Below are 15,859 nucleotides of genomic sequence, written 5' to 3' on the forward strand. Positions count from 1 at the left end.
TTCAGTGAGGCCACCGATGCGATACTTTGCGCGCCATTTTATACCCAAAATAAATACCAAAAATAACGAGGAAAGATAACGGTTGAAATTACGAACGCACCTTCACTCGAAAAAAATGGCGTTTACGCTGTTTCCTTTTTTACGTGAGGGAGGGCCATTTTATACCAAAAATAAATACCAAAAACGAACGGGAAGCGCAGCGGCCTTACCAAAAGCACATCAGCTGTTTCTGCCGCATAAACATAAACAGCTGTTCGTTCGTCTAACGTGGGCCACATAACTTTGAAATTATTGTTTTGCCAACGCCGCCCAATGATCCGCAACGTAGTGGTGGGCGTGTCGGGAGGCGTCGACAGCGCCGTCTCTGCCCACCTGCTGGCGGAGCGAGGATTCAAGGTGCTGGGTGTGTTTATGCGCAACTGGGATGAGGCGGACGAAGTGGGTCGCTGCAGTGGGGAGGCGGATCTGAAGGACGCCGAGTGGGCGTGCCGGCAGCTGGGCGTGGAGCTGCGCCAGGTGAACTATGTGCGCGAGTACTGGACGGCGGTGTTCAGCCAGTTCCTGGACGATTACCAACTGGGCTTGACACCAAATCCGGACATCCTGTGCAATCGCCACATTAAGTTTGACCTCTTTCACAAGCATGCCTTGAAAAATCTCGGCTACGACGCCGTGGCCACGGGTCACTACGCCCGCAATAGTCTGGGCAACTACCTAGAGGGGATTGCCTCAAACAACGACGCCCGCTTGTTAATACCCGCCGATACGTTTAAGGACCAGACATTCTTTCTGGCAGGTATTCCGCGAAAGGCTCTGCAACGCACGATGTTCCCTTTGGGAGACTTCCAGAAGAGCCAGGTCAAGGACTTGGCCAAGAAGATTGGCCTCCAGCGACTGGCCAAAAAGAAGGAAAGCACTGGCATTTGTTTCGTTGGCAAACGCAACTTCAAGGACTTCATACAGGAGGTAAAGGCAAAAGGCAATTCCCTTGATTTCACCACGGACTCAAACTTGGTTCCCATCCACTTGCAGTACATCACTTCCAAACACGGTCCCTTTCTAGACATCGACAGTGGAGCCGTGGTCGGCCACCACGAGGGCATCCATCAATGGACTGTGGGCCAGCGGTGCCGCCTGAGTTCATTCCTTCAGCCCTATTTTGTGGCCAGGAAAGAGGCCGCCAGCAATACCATCTATGTGGCATCTGGCCACAATCATCCCGCCCTCTTCAGCACCCACATAGACGTCGATCCGCCCAACTGGCTGTGTTCCAAGGCCCAAAAGATTCTTTCGGACACTGGCAGCTTAAGGTGTCGCTTTCGCTTCCAGCACACCAAACCATTAGTGGACTGTCAGCTGAGCATCTCTCCCAGTAACACCTTTCTTGTCGAATTGGACGCTCCTTTAAGAGCTATTACACCAGGACAATATGCCGCGTTTTATGACGACACAGCTTGCTTGGGTTCGGCCCGCATACTCAGCGCTAATCCCATAAAGAAAAAAAACGCACAGACGCAGCAAGCTCAAGCCGCAAATCTGGTTAGCTGATGATGTTTCCTCTTGGCCAGAAAATAAACCAAATGTAAGAATTCAGTCCAACTGGCAACAATTTTTTTTTTAAACGAAATTATTTTATTTAATTGACTAGCGTACTATTACCCTTCTTGGACAACTTAATCTAATCTTCCTTTAAGTGAGACAGAATGGCAACTAACTATGCGCTTTGTGAAGGTGACGTTTGCACATTTGTCAGCATTAATGCAGATGTTCCACAACTCTGTCCAATGCTGGAATGCGTCCAAGTAATCTTGCAGTGCGTCTGAGGCCTCGATAATGCTTTTCTTTTTGTCAGTACCGCTGTGTCGTCAGCATATGTGCCAATCAGCACATCTTTACGATCTAATCCAGTGACTGCTGTCTGGGTGGGCATGTCCGCGGAGGAGATGGAGTATAGAGTAGGGCCTACAACACTTCCTTGAGGTACTCCAGCATGCCAACATGGCATGTATAATAGATTTTTATAAATTTAGACGCCGAGTAAATGTTAGACGTGAATCGACACTTTTAATTCCATGGTAAACACTTTAATTTAAATTTATTATTCTAGGTCAAATTTACAATTAGTTTTTGAAAAAGGACATTTAATTTGTATTTTGTGGTCCTAAGCGCAATGATAAAGTTATTAACACACAATCGTACATAAATAGGGTTTGGTAAAATCTTAAACTAAGTGTAAAACTAGCTTCGCACATAATATGATTGAGCAGGGATGTCGGTAGCAGGTAGAATAAAAGGCGGCGTGGATCAGGCTAAGAGCACCGTGAGGGAGTCCAGAAAGCGGGTAAGGTCGCTCTGTCGCAGCTGCACCACCGCTGGCTCGAAAAAGTCCTGCAATAGAGCAACCCCACTCTTTTGCGCCGCCTGCTCGAAGGCCTTGCCAAAGAAGTTTCGCGGAGAATCTTCCCTCACCGGGACAATGCCTACCAGCAAGCACATGCCTTCCGAAGCGTTCAGGGGACAACTTGCGATCAGCGGCAAGTCCGGAGCCTGCCTGGCTCTACTCGTGGCCACATGTCCGCGCAAAAGAAAGCGAGCCAGCAGTCCAAGGGCATAGGGGTATGAGAAGAACGCGTGTTCCTCCTGCAGAACGTAGTAGAAAAAGGAGCCTGCTGAATGAACTTGGCGTGCCTCCAAGCTGCTCTGCACCTGCCGAAAGACAGCAGCATGTAAAAGCTTGGCCTGGTCGATGCCTGCAGACAGCAGCTGCTTGTGCTGACGACTCAAAGCATCCGAGGCCTCCAGAAAGCAATCCTCTGGAGTCTTGTGCTTCTTCACGGACTCCATGATGGCGAGCAGGGCATAAACGTAGTCCGCCGCAGCGTATCTGCTGCGGTAGCCGTAGCTCAGCGTAAAGGTGCCGTAAACTATGTCCGCTATGTCGTACTTCTCCGCCAGGCGCTCCACCATCGAGAAGAACTCCTTGCGCAACACTAAATCCATGGCTCCGTACGTTTGGCGGGCGTGCACCAAGGGCAGTCCCATCTCGAGCAGCAGCTCGTGTAATCTCTTTTCTCCGCGCAGTGTCCACAGCTTCAGCTGGCATGAGGAGTAGCGGGAATACCTACGATTATACTACATGATTAAATGGCATAGAATACACTGTCAATGCTCACCTCATGGATTCCGTGACGGGCCAGTGGCGGTACAAGACCAGATGCAAATCATTCTCGAAGGTTATCTTGGAGGCACTCATCGTGTTCTGATCGTTCGTTTTGTTCGTCAGTCGGGACACATGCGACTGGATTTCCTCCAGCTCCAAAGTGTACGCTCCACTCTCGATCTTGCCCAGCAGCAGCTGCTCCGTGATGCCCACAATGGCCCACCAGAGTAGGTCCATGTTGTCTTTTGAGAGCTTCCAGGCCAACTCAAAAACCATCAAAGCAGCGGATCTGCCGTAGTAGCTGAACTGCGTGTACTCGAACATAATCCTGTCGCGCTCAGACTCCCACTGTCGGCGGGCTCGCTGCTTCAGGATGCGCTGCTCGTGCCGCTCCAGGCGACTAAGCTTACGGCTCCTTGGCGCCTGATCCTCCTGGTCCGATTCCCCGGCACCACTGTCGTCGTGCTGCTGTTCCGGGTCAGAGGACTCGTCCTCATCCTCGTCTTCCCCTTCGGAGTCATAGAAAATGGTCTCGAACGCTGGAATATTCTCCTCCAATGAGGCATCCCCCAAGATACACACCTGCCGATCGCTGTAGATGTTACACACATCCAACGGGCGATGTGAGTCGCAGATGAAGAAGGTTACCTCGTCCGCCGGCTGCAGGAGCTCCACAATATCCACGCAGCCGCCGCAGTTCACCAACACCACGTACTTAACGTCGCCCTGGTGCTCTTCATATGCCCGCTTCAGACCCGTAACGCCCATTATGGGCACCACGGTGTACAGCATGTGATCGTACTTGAACAAGGCCTGCAGGATGCGACTGGCGCAGATGGCATCGATGTCGTAGTTGACCACGATCAAGATCCGCTTGCCAACCAGCTGTCGGTAAAAGTCGTTGCGCAGATCCTGGACAAACATGGCGAACACTTCTGGCGGGAGTACCAATCGCCTGCTCGAATCTGTCTACGTCTAGACACTACGGTCTCTTTCCAATCGCTTACGAAACAAAGTAGAATTCTACATGAGCGCAGTGCGTTGCATTTTGAGGGTTTCCCTGCGGCTTGCGCTATTTTCCAGCTTCCCACTGCCGCTGTACTCTCCACTTCTGGCAATTGCAATTTGGGAATCAAAAACGCGGGAAACAGCTGGCTTAGCCAGTGTAACCAGTGCGAAAAAAGATTGACACGGTAATACTATCGTTGCTGGGCTACCAGCAGGCATCCGACATTCGCTTTTGGACCTCGTTCGAACAGAATACTCTGCGAATTCCCAAAACTTTTGAGCTGCATAAAACCGAAATTATAATCATATTTCTGAATTTTCAGAGTTCTTGGCAGTTGCTGCTATTGCAGTAGGAACAATGTTTGGTATTGTCGTGACAGTACTAAATATTTCAATGGTAGTAGTTCGAGTGCAACTTATTTTGCCGCTCCAGATACGGTCACACCGCGACGCCCATGTGTTTTGAATTGCCACAAAAGCGAAAGAATCTTTAAATCCACCAGCTTTGTTTGACAAAATCCGAAGACTATGAGCAAGGACAACAAGATGAAGCACCTGACCCAGCTGGGCATCTCCTCACGCATGAACTTCCTGTTCCAGGCCTCGAATTTAATGGCAGTAGGCAATCAACCCAAACTGGCCGCCTACTATGGCAAACTCTGCCGCAATGTGGGCAACAAGGCTGTCATGCACATGTAAGTGGCTTCTCCAGTGGAGTATGGGCAAATAATTCATGGAGTCAACTGGTTTCAAGGGCCCCGGCCTTGAAGCGTTCCCTGTGCAGGCGCTGTTTCCTTCCCCTGATTCCCGGAGTGAATACGGAGCTGCATGTGGCCGAAGGAGCCCAGGATGCCAAGACTGCTGCTCATGCTCCCTCGAACGGAGCAGCCAAAACGAAGAAAAAGCGCCATCGCAGGCAGCGCAAGAAGCCCAAAAGCCAGAACACAGGGAAGACCAACCAGGAGGAATCCGAGGTCCAAATCCAAGAAAGTACTGAACAGTTCTCTCTGTTCTTAGAGTGCTCACTCTGCTGCGGCCGGCGAAGCTTTGCGGCGAACAGTCAAAGAGACTGTTGGTTGGAGCAGCCGCAATCCATGGTGCAAGTGGTCTCGTTCCCCAAAGAGAAAGACTAGCGATAAGCTGAAGCTTTGCTTATCATCCAGCCTGCCTGTTGTGCCATCGCCTGATTGCTCGGCAGTTGAGCCTGGAATGCTGAGCTGTAGGCAACTTATTTCTCGGCTGGCCCTTCTTCGGCAGGCGAGCACATTTGCTTGTGTGCGAGCTCCCGACTATGTGGAAGTCCAGGAGGAGCAGGGCAATCTCCTGAAGTACCCGCAAGTTTGGCTTAGGGACAACTGTCAATGTGCCGAGTGCTTCCACGCCGCCACAAGAGCAAGAAAAAGTCACTGGGAGCGTGGCCCGCAAAATGTACCAGTGTCCCAAGTGGGTTACAACCAGGAGACGAAACAGTTGGAGATCGTCTGGCAGGACAAGCACAGGAGCAATTTCGATCTGGGTTGGCTGAGGGAAAGGGACTTTGGAGAGGCTGGCAGAAAGCGTTACTTGGAGGAGATCTACAAGCCGCCCGCTCAACTCTGGGGAAAAACGGAGTTCGAGGATGTGAGAAGAGAATTTCAATACGAGGACGTGCTGGAGCAAGATGCAGCCCTGAGAGATTGGCTTGAGGCACTGGCAGTCCAAGGATTTGCCATTCTAAAAGGAGCTCCCAACGACATCAATGTGGCCAAGAATTTGGCCAAACGGATTGGCTATATAAAACGCACCACCTACGGGTAAATTTAAACCAATAGATGACATACTCCATCGTACAGTACCAGGGTCATAAAACTCACATTTGCCGAGAGCTGTATTATCTATCAGTCCACTAAATATCACTATCGGTTGATTGTTACAGCCAGAATCAGGCAATATTCGATTGTGTTTTGGTTTTCAACCAGGTGTCCATTTGTACTCATGATAAAGATTTGAAGATAGTGTTCAAAGCTGGAAAAGAATCTCTCTAGAGCCATAAGAGGAGAACCTCTTTCATTTATTTGATTACCACTAACTCACACTAGATACTCATACAGAATATGTTAGCCACATAAATTAGAGGGAAAACACTATAGTTGCATTACTCAAGTTCAGCTTCAAATTATTTGCTTTCCCGCCTCCCCTAGCGACGTTTTCGAGGTTAAATCCAAACCAAATGCGGGCAACTACGCCTATTTAATGACTCCCTTGCCGCTTCACACCGACATGCCATACTACGAATACAAGGCGGGCATCAACATCCTGCACACCCTCGTTCAGTCGGAGTCAAAGGGTGGAGCAAATACCCTGACAGATGGCTTCAACGTGGCCTCCCAGTTGCAAAAACTGTATCCGGAGGAGTTCGAGGTGCTCAAGTCGGTGCCCGTGAATTGGTTTGATATCGGACACGACGGCGACGACTCCAAGCCCTTCCACAGTCTCTGGAGAGCGCCAGTGATTTGTTTGGATGTGGATGGCCGGTTCGCGAGGATAAACCAGAACACCACCAAGCGGGACAGCCGGTTCTCCGTTTCCCTGGCGCAGGCCGTGTCCTGGTACAAGGCCTACGATAAGTTCCTTGAGATCGCCCAGTCCGAGGCGGTGGAGTTCAAGACCCAAGCCGGCGATGTGTTTGTCTTTAACAACCTGCGAATGTTGCACGGAAGAACGGCTTACGAGGATGCGCCGGGCAACAAGCGTCATTTGGTGGGCGCCTACGTCGACTGGGACATTATTTACTCCAAGCTTCGAACCCTGAAGTTCCCAAATGCCAAGGATTGACTGAGGGAATGTTGGGAGATTCAGTTGAAATGTATCTATGAATACTAATTAAATGGTTGTGTTTTTTTACAATTACACATGCGTGTTCGCATCGAATACATTTTGGGAGGTTGATGATTACTGTGTCCCAATTTGCAAATGAATTTCACTTGAAACGAGTTTGAATCTAACGATGAACCGCGCCGATACTATCGATAAGAGCCCGTGGGCAAGCATTTGTCGATACTGTCGTGGTTCAGTAACTCCGCTCTGGCATCGCGATAACATCGATATAACTGCCACCTCTAGCATAGCTTATATGTACTACATTTATACAAATATAAATATAATGGAAATATGAGAATTTAACCAAACACCGCCCGAAATATGAGTTCCTCTGAGCACAGATCCTAGCAATCGATCTCCTCATAAAGTGAGTGAGTCGCAAGAGACGGAGGGAGCGAGCGAGAGAAGCACTTAAATTGCACGTTCGCTGCTGTTTGTTCGCCGCGATGATGCCCTACAATGTGCGAAACGCCGGTGGCGGAAGCGTTGGCGGAATCCTGCGGCGCACGGGCCAAGGATCGGCCACCGTAAGCACGATTCTTGGCAATGGAAACACCCCGGGAGCACTGGGAACCGGAAAAGTGTCCTCATCCAGCCTGGAGAACCACAGACAACCGCCGTTGGAACTCCTCGTGTTTGGCTACGCCTGCAAGATTTTCCGTGACGACGAGAAGGCGCGGGAAATGGACCACGGCAAGCAGTTGATTCCCTGGATGGGCGATGTAAATCTCAAGATTGACAGGTTAATAATTGGGACGAACCCGAGCAATAAGTATACGATTAATCAGTACGCACACCACTGTCACACACACACACGCAGCCACATACCCACCCATGTCGTGTCCCGTTAGGACCATACTCCCACGCACAGCAGCGGACAAATTGTTAGCAGAGGCAGATCCATACATATATATAGGTATTGTGATCGATAGTATTGTGATTATGGCGTTAGAAGATCGAGTTTGTCGCTATTTATAGCCATATTTATAGCCAAACTGAATCAATTTCTATTTGATAGAATCAAGAATAGGGTTTTCTGAAGAGGGTCAAACTGATCGTCTGAGTAGATATTGTAACATTTGTTGTAATAATTCGAGACTGCGAACTGCAGACACACCCACCCATTCTTCCGCCCACACAACCAAAACACACACGCACACACACCATTGTAATAACAGCTCTTTTCAGTGCTTCTCGAACTGTAATCTCTATCCATATACAATTTGAAAACTGTAATTCTTTGCCCATTTTAAATGTAATCCGATTAACTTTTTAGCCACCGGAGCGGTATGTATACGAACGATCTCTAGCCTTAAAACCTAATCTAATCTGAAACTGCATTATATATACTATATACCGTATGACTATCAATATTGTGTAAATGCGCGAGAGTGTGCGAAGCAAATGGGACGATTTTCACGGAACGGCCCTGCCTCCTGTTTGTTTCGCCCGCCCCGTTTCGCGTCGCCCCTCAAAATTGCCACGCCCACTGACAATGCTTCTCCCTCCTCTCTGTTTATATTTCTCTGCTTGCTTTCTTTCGGCTCCGCAAACACCATTGCCATTGCGATTACCGCGACTCCCGATACGCGACCACAGATACGATGTGCGTGGAGCCCTCTGCGAACTGGCACCGCACGAGGCGCCACCAGGCGGATACGGCAACCGGCTTGAGTACTTGAGCGCCGAGGAGCAGCGCGCCGAGCAGCTGTGCGAGGAGGAGCGCTACCTGTTTCTGTACAATAACGAGGAGGAGCTGCGACTACGACAAGGTGAGCACCACGGTGGTCTGGTAGTACCTCCAGATACAAACATCCGGGCAGGGGTGTCGATATACTTTACTTGGTTTCGAAATTCGAGCGATCTCTTCTTCGAATGTGAAAAAGAAGAGAAGAGATTTCTGGAGCACAGGGAAAATGTCGGTTTTAATACTCTAGTCTAAAAGCTTTAAAAACTAGTTAATATCTAATGAAGTTGGGCTAGGACCCTACTCACATCAGATTGCTAACGCATGTAAACATATCGACACCCCCAATCCCGAACTCCTCAAATAGTAAATTGTATTACAAGTACTGCAAGTGTCATGAAACGCAAAACGCAATCAAACCCAAATCGAAAATCGAAAATAACTTGAACAAATCAGTACCAATCACATCAAATCCAACCACCGATAAAGATACCACCGACATCCCCTCGATATTTCCAGCGAGTCCGTTCTTGGAGCAGGTAAATACGTAATCCTCACTACCTGACAGATTAAATCGTTTTTTTCAGGTTGGAGCGACTTCTTGGGCGTGTGTAGTCAGGGATCCAGATCCATGATCGCCTTGCCGGGGAAGGCTCAGGCTCTAGCGATTTTTGTTATCCAGCTCCTTCCTCTATCTCTTTCTCTCTGTATCTCTCTCTCGTCCGCATCAACTCGAATACGTTTCTCTCGCTCTGATTTGAATTAGTTATTGCTGCCACCCTTCTCCTCCCGTACTAAAATCGCACATCTTCATGTGTTCTCTGCTCTTATTTTGGCCGAATTCGCTGATCCTGCAGAGGAGGACCTCAAGCGACTGCAGCAGGAAACCTCCGGCGGCAGCTTCTGCCAGGTGGGCTTTCAATACGATAGCCAGTCGGCAGCCTCCACTTCCCTCGGTGGCTCCTCAACGGCGACCTCCCAGCTCTCGCCGAACTCCGAGGAGAGCGAGCTGCCCTTCGTCCTGCCTTACACCCTGATGATGGCACCACCCTTGGACATGCAGCTGGTGAGTCAAAGCGTGAAACGAAGATCAAGAGAAGCCTTCCCCTAAAAAATATTTTCCAAGAACCTAAAAAGTTATGGTAGTAATGGTTTCTTAATTGCTTTTCAGCCCGAAACGATGAAGCAGCACGCTATTATCGAGAAGACTGCTCGCTTTATCGCCACCCAGGGCGCCCAAATGGAAATTCTAATCAAGGCAAAGCAGGCGAACAACACGCAGTTCGATTTCCTGACCCAAGGTGGACACCTGCAGCCCTACTACCGTCACCTCTTGGCTGCGATCAAGGCGGCCAAATTTCCGCCCGCACCAGAAACTCCGTTGGATCAGCAGAATACAGACAAGGAAGCACCCTCAGCGGACGACCACAGCGAGGAAGTCGCGGGTGGAAGGAGGAACCCCAATCAAGTGGTCATTACGGTGCCCACCATCAAGTACAAGCCCTCGGCCAACTGCGCCTACACCCAGCTCATTAGCAAGATCAAGGGCGTGCCCCTCCAAGCGGTCTTGCTGGAGGACGAGTCAAGCAATCCAGGGAACTCGCAGCACTCGGGCGGCACGGCCTCGCCCGCACTTAGCTGTCGATCCGAAGGTCACAACAGCCAGGGAGGGGAGTTCACACCCGTGCTGCTGCAGTACAACGGTAGCACCTTCACACACGAGGAGGAATCGTCGAACCGGGAGCAGCAGGATGATAACGATGGCAACAGTGGTGAGCCGCCGCAGGTGGAGCTGCTTAAGAACACAAGTGCGCTGGCGTTGGCCCAAAACTATAGTTCAGAAAGTGAGGAGGAGGAAGATCAGGTTCCGCCAGAAAAGGAGGAGGAAAAGGTGGGCACTCTCACAATCTAAAGTTCATGTGTATAATCTGTCATTTCTTTATTTTAGAAACCGGAGCCCGTGCTTACCTTCCCCGTTCCGGAGGACAGTCTAAGGCACATAATCGACAAGACGGCCACGTACGTAATCAAGAACGGACGCCAATTCGAGGAGACCCTTCGCACCAAGAGCGTGGAAAGGTTTAGTTTCTTGCTGCCGGCCAATGAGTACTATCCATACTACTTGTACAAAGTGACCGGCGATGTGGATGCGGCTTCCAAGGAGGAGAAAACTAGGAAAGCAGCAGCTGTAGCTGCCGCCCTAATGTCAAAGAAGGGGCTTAGTTTTGGAGGAGCAGCAGCTGCAGTGAGTGGAAGCAATCTGGATAAGGGTGAGTTAAGGACAAAGGGATTTTCCAGGTTCGGTATTTAATTGGTATTTGTTTTTGTAGCTCCTGTAAGTTTCTCCATTCGGGCTCGCGATGACCAATGTCCATTGCAACACACTTTACCGCAGGAAGCCAGCGACGAGGAGGCTAGTTCGAGTGCTGCTGGGGTGGAGCACATGCGACCAGGTATGCCAGATAGTGTGCAACGGGCCATCAAACAGGTAGAGACGCAGTTGTTGGCCAGGACCGCCGGGCAGAAGGGCAACACCACGGCTTCCCCATCCTGTTCCTCACCGCAAAAAGAGCAGCGACAAGGTACGATAAAGTTGTATATATATCAAGAATACCCTGATATTAATAATTGCACTATTTTGTTTTGAAGCTGAGGAGCGTGTTAAGGACAAGCTGGCGCAGATTGCCCGCGAGAAGTTGAACGGAATGATTTCACGCGAGAAACAATTGCAGTTGGAACGGAAGCGAAAGGCCTTGGCCTTTCTTAATCAGATAAAAGGTGAGCTCACCGTAAATCGAACGCTATTGTGTATAATCTCGTCGATTTCCACCAGGTGAGGGTGCCACTGTGGGCTCTGCTGTGTCTGTTGTTGGTCCGAATCCTCCGGAGTCGGCGGCCGGAGCTGCTACCGCCGACAGTGGTGACGAGTCTGGTGATTCTGTCCGTTCCATACCAATTACATATTTTGGGCCCGACGACGATGACGAAGTCGGTGAACAAAGGCCTGAGATGTGGCTCAAAGGGGGCACGACGAAGGACGAGGAGGACGATGATGATGAGGATGGCGGCGATCTGGAGAAGTACAACTTGCTCAACGACGATAGCACGAACACCTTCACCAGCAAACCCGTTCTTCCTCCCACCGCTGCGCCACCTGCTGCCGTTCTGCTTTCTGACGACGATGACGTCCAGCTTGTGGCCACTACCTCAACGCGGTCCTCCAGCTCGCGCCATCTTAAAACCCACCGCCGGAGCAGAAGTCGCAGTAAGAACGTCCGAAGCAGTGACAGCAGCCGTTCTAGTCGAGAGTCCTCGCGCCGACGGCGTCAGAAGAGCAGCAGGCGTTCCAGGGAGCCATCATCGAACCCGCCACGTAAGTCCCAGCATTCGTCAACGCAGCGAAAAAAAACCCCCAAAAAGAGGAGGCGCAGCAAAAGTAGAAGTCGCTCTAAAAGCATCCGGCGGAGTAGGAGCATAAGCATATTGAGAACCAACCGGCGGAGCAGATCGCGTAGCTCCAGCTGTCGAAATGCAGAACAGCGACGCCAGCAGGACCGACGGCGCACTCCCACCAAGAAGTCCCACAAGCGGCACAAGCGACGCAGGCGCAGCAGCTCCCCCTGAGAATCTTCCTAGAGCTCCGCAACCACCTTCACATTTCAAAGTTTTTTGTAGTTTACAAGTTGCATCAAATAAACCACCAACATATTTTTGTAAGCAAGCGCTGTGGTTCCCACAAAGAATATGGGAGTACGTGACAGTGAATTCCCCATTAGTGGTTTATCTTCTGCGAAGTCGACTTCTGGATGCCCTACGCGCTGTTTTTATATTACGTATAAGTTCAACAAATTGTATGTAAAATCGATAATCTACATCTTGGACCAACAAAATAAGTGGTAAACTTCGAGCGAGGGAAGTCCAGGATGTAGGAGTTCGATGCCCTATTGGTGTTTATAATTTTATGTATTTCGTGTAAAAGTAACCTATGTATAAATCCGTGAAGTTTCCTACGAAATCTGAAATTTCGTCATACGCCAATGTTCAGATTCGCCGTATACCCTTCCTGCCCACTCCGCACAGTGGGTATAAAAGCGCGGTAGCAGTGAGCTCATCGATTTAGTTTAGTTTGGATGCTCCGCAAGTCTCGACGATGCTTCGCTCAAACTATCTTTTGCTGATCAGCGGTTGCTGCCTGGTATTCGCTGTCTCAGCGCAGATTCCCATCAGTAAGTGCATCCATTCCTGGGAGAAACCCCATCCCCAGCCACACGCCCCTTTAACATGCTTCTGACAATCCCTAGCGCCCCGGAGTTGCCCGGCGAACGAGACTTTCCTGGCCTGTGGTCCCGATTGCCAAACGGAGTGCGCCACGCTGGGAAAGCCCTGTCTGGTCAGGCACATCCGATGCCCAGATGGATGCTACTGCAACAAGGGCTTCGCGAGGAACGCCGCGGGCACGTGCATCCCCCTTCGGCGGTGCAGCACAGGCGGCTACGGAAACTGAATTAACTGAGCATGGAATACGGTCTTATTAGAAGCAGCTCAAACACTGAAAACGGCAAGACAATAAAGTTCACTGGCATTGTGTACGGCGCGTACAATAATGCAATGATAATGAGGCCACAGCATGGCTGAAAACGAACCAGCGATATCTGGGTGCGATTCTGATGGAGGTGCAAGCCTAGGCCTCGCAGGTGTTGTCAATATGTTCATTTCTCAAGTTTACCGCTACGTTTTATCATTTAGTGCTGTACTGGTTGTACCAGTTTTGGGCTTTTGATCCAGCTATTATTGTAATCGAGGGAGCAAGCTTTATCAGTGAGAAAGCTCTGGTTTCGTCTTATCTCTTCATCGAAAGCACTGCGTTTTTGTGTGCGGTAAGTGTGAGTTCCAGCACTGCCGAAATACAAAGTGTGATAACTGTGTTCTATTGTAGCGTGTCTATTGTTTGTTTAAACAAACATTTAGTGCGATCAAAGTGTTAATGTTAATGTTAATGTGCGTTACTTGGAGCGACGGATATCTAATCGGCGGAGGAGATGATGGTGTGTTCTTGGGCCAGGCGTCGTCGTGAAGTAAAGGTTAGTACTGCACAGTCTCGTAGAAAGTAAGAAATCGCATGCTATCAGTGGGGAATGGGAGCCTGAAGTCAGACGCTAGTCGTAGGAAATCCCAGTAAGGCTTGGCATCCGATGGTGGGGCATCAGGATATCAGGGAGACGGACTCTCCACTTCCGTCACCTAAGCCGTGTAGCGCAATCGAGCCACCGATGACAACAAGCTGAATACGAAATGTAAATGTTTGCCGTCATCGAGTCGAAAATGTTGGTGAGCGCCGACGCCAAACGTTAATAAACTCCCCCCAGGAGGAGAAGCAGCAGGGAGGCGGGACGGTCTGCTCGATTTACATGAGCAAACATTTGAAACTACCTCGTCCACTTTCCCTGCCACTTTTGCCCACTGCGTGCGCCCTGTAAATTTAGCGGCCGCGTGTGGGAAAAATCAGGGATTCAACGTGCCTCGACTATCGGATACCCTTGCCCATTTTAAAGTCGGATGCGCCGATGTTTCACGTCTGGTCAGTCGAATTGTGAATTGTTAGCCGCCTTAGGTTACCCGGGCTTTCCAGGCTTCCAGGTGTAAAAGGGGGTATCAAACAAGCAATGGAAATGTTCGTTTGGTTTCGGATTTGCTAGCCAAACATGGGTGTGAGTTCCTGGGTCCCACCGAAGCCACAGCACCGTCCCTTTTGTTGTCGAAGACGCTGGGAAATATTCCTCAAATTCATTGAATACCGCATCGTGATCAGAAGGAAAAGGCTGAATTGAGGAGGCGGCGGGCAGAGCGCCTGCTGTGCAGACCTGCGGAAATTCAAACGGAATCAAAGTGAAAAGTTCGGTAAAAAATCATCGACACACGCGACGGGAGTATATGCCCCTTCGCACTGCCACTCCTGCGGCAGGATATCAGCAGCAACAGCAAGAATAACACAGCGACTGTCAGTCAATTCTCGAGTGCTCGAAAGGATGCGAGATGGCGAAAAGTGAACTGAAGTGGAGTGAGGTGAGGTGAGGTGTGCGTGGCAGAAGGCAAGAGTTTCTCTTTGCCAGTTCAGAGACCCAGGAACCCAGGGAAAGCAAACGAACGAACGCAAAAAGAAACAAACAAACAAACACCATGAAGGAAAAACAAACACACGAGCAAACAGAGCACGAATAATTTGACTTTATCTAAGCGCCAGTCAACCAATTCGCATTACCCAGAAAAGGAGTAAAAAGGGTGCCCTGTTTTCTTTTCCTTTGCCATTGTTTATTGGCTTATGCTTGGGGTTAACAGATTTATCCTTCAGCAAGAAGGACCTACTTCCTCCGGGGCTTGAGAAGTACTCAAACGTAAGGACCGGCCAGCGAGTATTCAAACATTCCATGTTGATTTTAAAAATATCCATCTAAATTCGAGCGAAGGAAAGGGAAGCGAAACATATCATTGCACTAAGCTCGCAATATGTAGTCGAATTGAATTTTTTTTAAACACGAGCTTAACCATCTTAGTCGTTCTCATATTAATATATTTATATTTTGCGCATCCTTGTATCGGCGAATCGATCCACGAATTGTACCATTTCCAAGTCCTTCGGATAGAACTTAAATGCTTTAATGGATTTTGGGCCCCTTTTCGGATGCTGCGACTAACAAAAGTTTGTTTGCGGTTTGTTTTATTTATTGCATTTCTTTCGCCACTCTTCTGTTGCTCGTCTCCCATGGAGCACTTTTGAAATCGTGGTGAGTGGGCTTGAACAGTGGGTTCTGCACCCAAAAAGACCCTCTTTGAAGGCCCAAAGTTGTGACTCGATAAACTGCAATTCTCATTTGTGTTTAATAATCGAGTTTATTAAATTCTGCTTCTGGGCGACGAACAACGGAGTTCCCAAGATTGTGCTAGCTCGAAACTGGGTAGTGAATCCATTTATAGCTAGACAACGTGGATAACCTAACAGCTTCAGCTCGTACATCCGCATTGACTACGAATTGAGCCATTGGTCGCTGTTCAGCCATCTGAGCGAAAGAATTCAAATTAGGTTTAGCACATTTCTGCATGATTTTGACATCATTGCACGCAAAAGAAACCTTCAAATGCTTAGGCTC

At 49.5% G+C, this 15,859-nt stretch overlaps 6 protein-coding genes and 1 long non-coding RNA gene across 14 annotated transcripts in view; 6 read left to right on the forward strand and 1 right to left on the reverse strand.

Moving 5' to 3' along the window:
* The first annotated feature begins 232 nt into the window (after nt 1–232).
* Nucleotides 233–2,059, forward strand: LOC6615936 (mitochondrial tRNA-specific 2-thiouridylase 1). The gene is made up of 3 exons (XM_002040267.2): nt 233–966; nt 1,033–1,582; nt 1,649–2,059. Exons 1-2 carry the CDS (start codon nt 313–315, stop codon nt 1,546–1,548), a joined length of 1,170 nt encoding a protein of 389 aa, XP_002040303.1. The 5' UTR covers nt 233–312; the 3' UTR covers nt 1,549–1,582; nt 1,649–2,059.
* Nucleotides 2,060–2,120: 61 nt separating this feature from the next.
* Nucleotides 2,121–4,289, reverse strand: LOC6615937 (cell division control protein 45 homolog). The gene is made up of 2 exons (XM_002040268.2): nt 3,174–4,289; nt 2,121–3,121 (listed from the first exon to the last, which is right to left on the reverse strand). The coding sequence occupies exons 1-2, from the start codon at nt 4,082–4,084 to the stop codon at nt 2,305–2,307; spliced, it is 1,728 nt and encodes a 575-aa protein (XP_002040304.1). The 5' UTR covers nt 4,085–4,289; the 3' UTR covers nt 2,121–2,304.
* A 61-nt stretch (nt 4,290–4,350) lies between these two features.
* Nucleotides 4,351–5,322, forward strand: LOC6615938. The gene is made up of 2 exons (XM_002040269.2): nt 4,351–4,863; nt 4,923–5,322. Exons 1-2 carry the CDS (start codon nt 4,697–4,699, stop codon nt 5,299–5,301), a joined length of 546 nt encoding a protein of 181 aa, XP_002040305.1. The 5' UTR covers nt 4,351–4,696; the 3' UTR covers nt 5,302–5,322.
* A 33-nt stretch (nt 5,323–5,355) lies between these two features.
* On the forward strand, nt 5,356–7,059 carry LOC6615939 (gamma-butyrobetaine dioxygenase). The gene is made up of 2 exons (XM_002040270.2): nt 5,356–5,961; nt 6,349–7,059. Exons 1-2 carry the CDS (start codon nt 5,378–5,380, stop codon nt 6,980–6,982), a joined length of 1,218 nt encoding a protein of 405 aa, XP_002040306.1. The 5' UTR covers nt 5,356–5,377; the 3' UTR covers nt 6,983–7,059.
* Nucleotides 7,060–7,238: 179 nt separating this feature from the next.
* LOC6615940 (protein suppressor of white apricot) lies at nt 7,239–12,435 on the forward strand. 5 transcript variants are annotated; one of them, XM_032724727.1, is made up of 9 exons: nt 7,262–7,769; nt 8,627–8,799; nt 9,572–9,780; nt 9,886–10,605; nt 10,663–10,984; nt 11,045–11,049; nt 11,110–11,296; nt 11,364–11,492; nt 11,548–12,435. In XM_032724727.1, exons 1-9 carry the CDS (start codon nt 7,474–7,476, stop codon nt 12,336–12,338), a joined length of 2,832 nt encoding a protein of 943 aa, XP_032580618.1. In that variant the 5' UTR covers nt 7,262–7,473; the 3' UTR covers nt 12,339–12,435. The 5 variants fall into 5 exon arrangements, 4 of the variants coding, with proteins under 4 accessions (XP_032580620.1, XP_032580619.1, XP_032580618.1 ...); XM_032724726.1 differs by having other exon boundaries at nt 11,045–11,296; XR_004362395.1 differs by lacking the exons at nt 9,886–10,605; nt 10,663–10,984; nt 11,045–11,049; ... (1 more) ...; nt 11,364–11,492; nt 11,548–12,435 and having other exon boundaries at nt 7,239–7,769; nt 8,627–9,253; nt 9,572–9,662.
* Nucleotides 12,436–12,823: 388 nt separating this feature from the next.
* LOC6615941 (venom serine protease inhibitor) lies at nt 12,824–13,439 on the forward strand. The gene is made up of 2 exons (XM_002040272.2): nt 12,824–12,940; nt 13,016–13,439. Exons 1-2 carry the CDS (start codon nt 12,865–12,867, stop codon nt 13,216–13,218), a joined length of 279 nt encoding a protein of 92 aa, XP_002040308.1. The 5' UTR covers nt 12,824–12,864; the 3' UTR covers nt 13,219–13,439.
* Nucleotides 13,440–13,597: 158 nt separating this feature from the next.
* Nucleotides 13,598–15,859, forward strand: part of LOC116801996 — a 32,660-nt gene continuing 30,398 nt past the window's right edge. For all 4 annotated transcript variants that reach the window (XR_004362399.1, XR_004362397.1, XR_004362398.1 and 1 more), the window contains exon 1: nt 13,598–13,795. This is a non-coding gene — a long non-coding RNA (uncharacterized LOC116801996). The remainder of the gene's footprint in view (nt 13,796–15,859) is intronic.

The sequence above is a fragment of the Drosophila sechellia genome, chromosome X (genome assembly GCF_004382195.2).
Source record: "Drosophila sechellia strain sech25 chromosome X, ASM438219v1, whole genome shotgun sequence".
Taxonomy (NCBI): domain Eukaryota; kingdom Metazoa; phylum Arthropoda; class Insecta; order Diptera; family Drosophilidae; genus Drosophila; species Drosophila sechellia.

What these genes read in the sequence shown, in the direction of transcription:
- LOC6615936 (XM_002040267.2), top strand. Translation starts at nt 313, where the DNA reads ATGATCCGCAACGTAGTGGTGGGCGTGTCGGGAGGCGTCGACAGCGCC. An exon ending in TCAAGGACTTCATACAGGAG is followed by an intron (nt 967 to 1,032) that starts GTAAAGGCAAAA and finishes ATCCACTTGCAG; the next exon opens with TACATCACTTCCAAACACGG.
- LOC6615937 (XM_002040268.2), bottom strand. Translation starts at nt 4,084, where the DNA reads ATGTTTGTCCAGGATCTGCGCAACGACTTTTACCGACAGCTGGTTGGC. An exon ending in CCCGTCACGGAATCCATGAG is followed by an intron (nt 3,122 to 3,173) that starts GTGAGCATTGAC and finishes GTATAATCGTAG; the next exon opens with GTATTCCCGCTACTCCTCAT.
- LOC6615938 (XM_002040269.2), top strand. Translation starts at nt 4,697, where the DNA reads ATGAGCAAGGACAACAAGATGAAGCACCTGACCCAGCTGGGCATCTCC. An exon ending in AACAAGGCTGTCATGCACAT is followed by an intron (nt 4,864 to 4,922) that starts GTAAGTGGCTTC and finishes ACTGGTTTCAAG; the next exon opens with GGCCCCGGCCTTGAAGCGTT.
- LOC6615939 (XM_002040270.2), top strand. Translation starts at nt 5,378, where the DNA reads ATGCTGAGCTGTAGGCAACTTATTTCTCGGCTGGCCCTTCTTCGGCAG. An exon ending in ATAAAACGCACCACCTACGG is followed by an intron (nt 5,962 to 6,348) that starts GTAAATTTAAAC and finishes CGCCTCCCCTAG; the next exon opens with CGACGTTTTCGAGGTTAAAT.
- LOC6615940 (XM_032724726.1), top strand. Translation starts at nt 7,474, where the DNA reads ATGATGCCCTACAATGTGCGAAACGCCGGTGGCGGAAGCGTTGGCGGA. An exon ending in CAGAAAAGGAGGAGGAAAAG is followed by an intron (nt 10,606 to 10,662) that starts GTGGGCACTCTC and finishes TCTTTATTTTAG; the next exon opens with AAACCGGAGCCCGTGCTTAC. An exon ending in GCAAAAAGAGCAGCGACAAG is followed by an intron (nt 11,297 to 11,363) that starts GTACGATAAAGT and finishes TTTGTTTTGAAG; the next exon opens with CTGAGGAGCGTGTTAAGGAC.
- LOC6615941 (XM_002040272.2), top strand. Translation starts at nt 12,865, where the DNA reads ATGCTTCGCTCAAACTATCTTTTGCTGATCAGCGGTTGCTGCCTGGTA. An exon ending in CTCAGCGCAGATTCCCATCA is followed by an intron (nt 12,941 to 13,015) that starts GTAAGTGCATCC and finishes GACAATCCCTAG; the next exon opens with CGCCCCGGAGTTGCCCGGCG.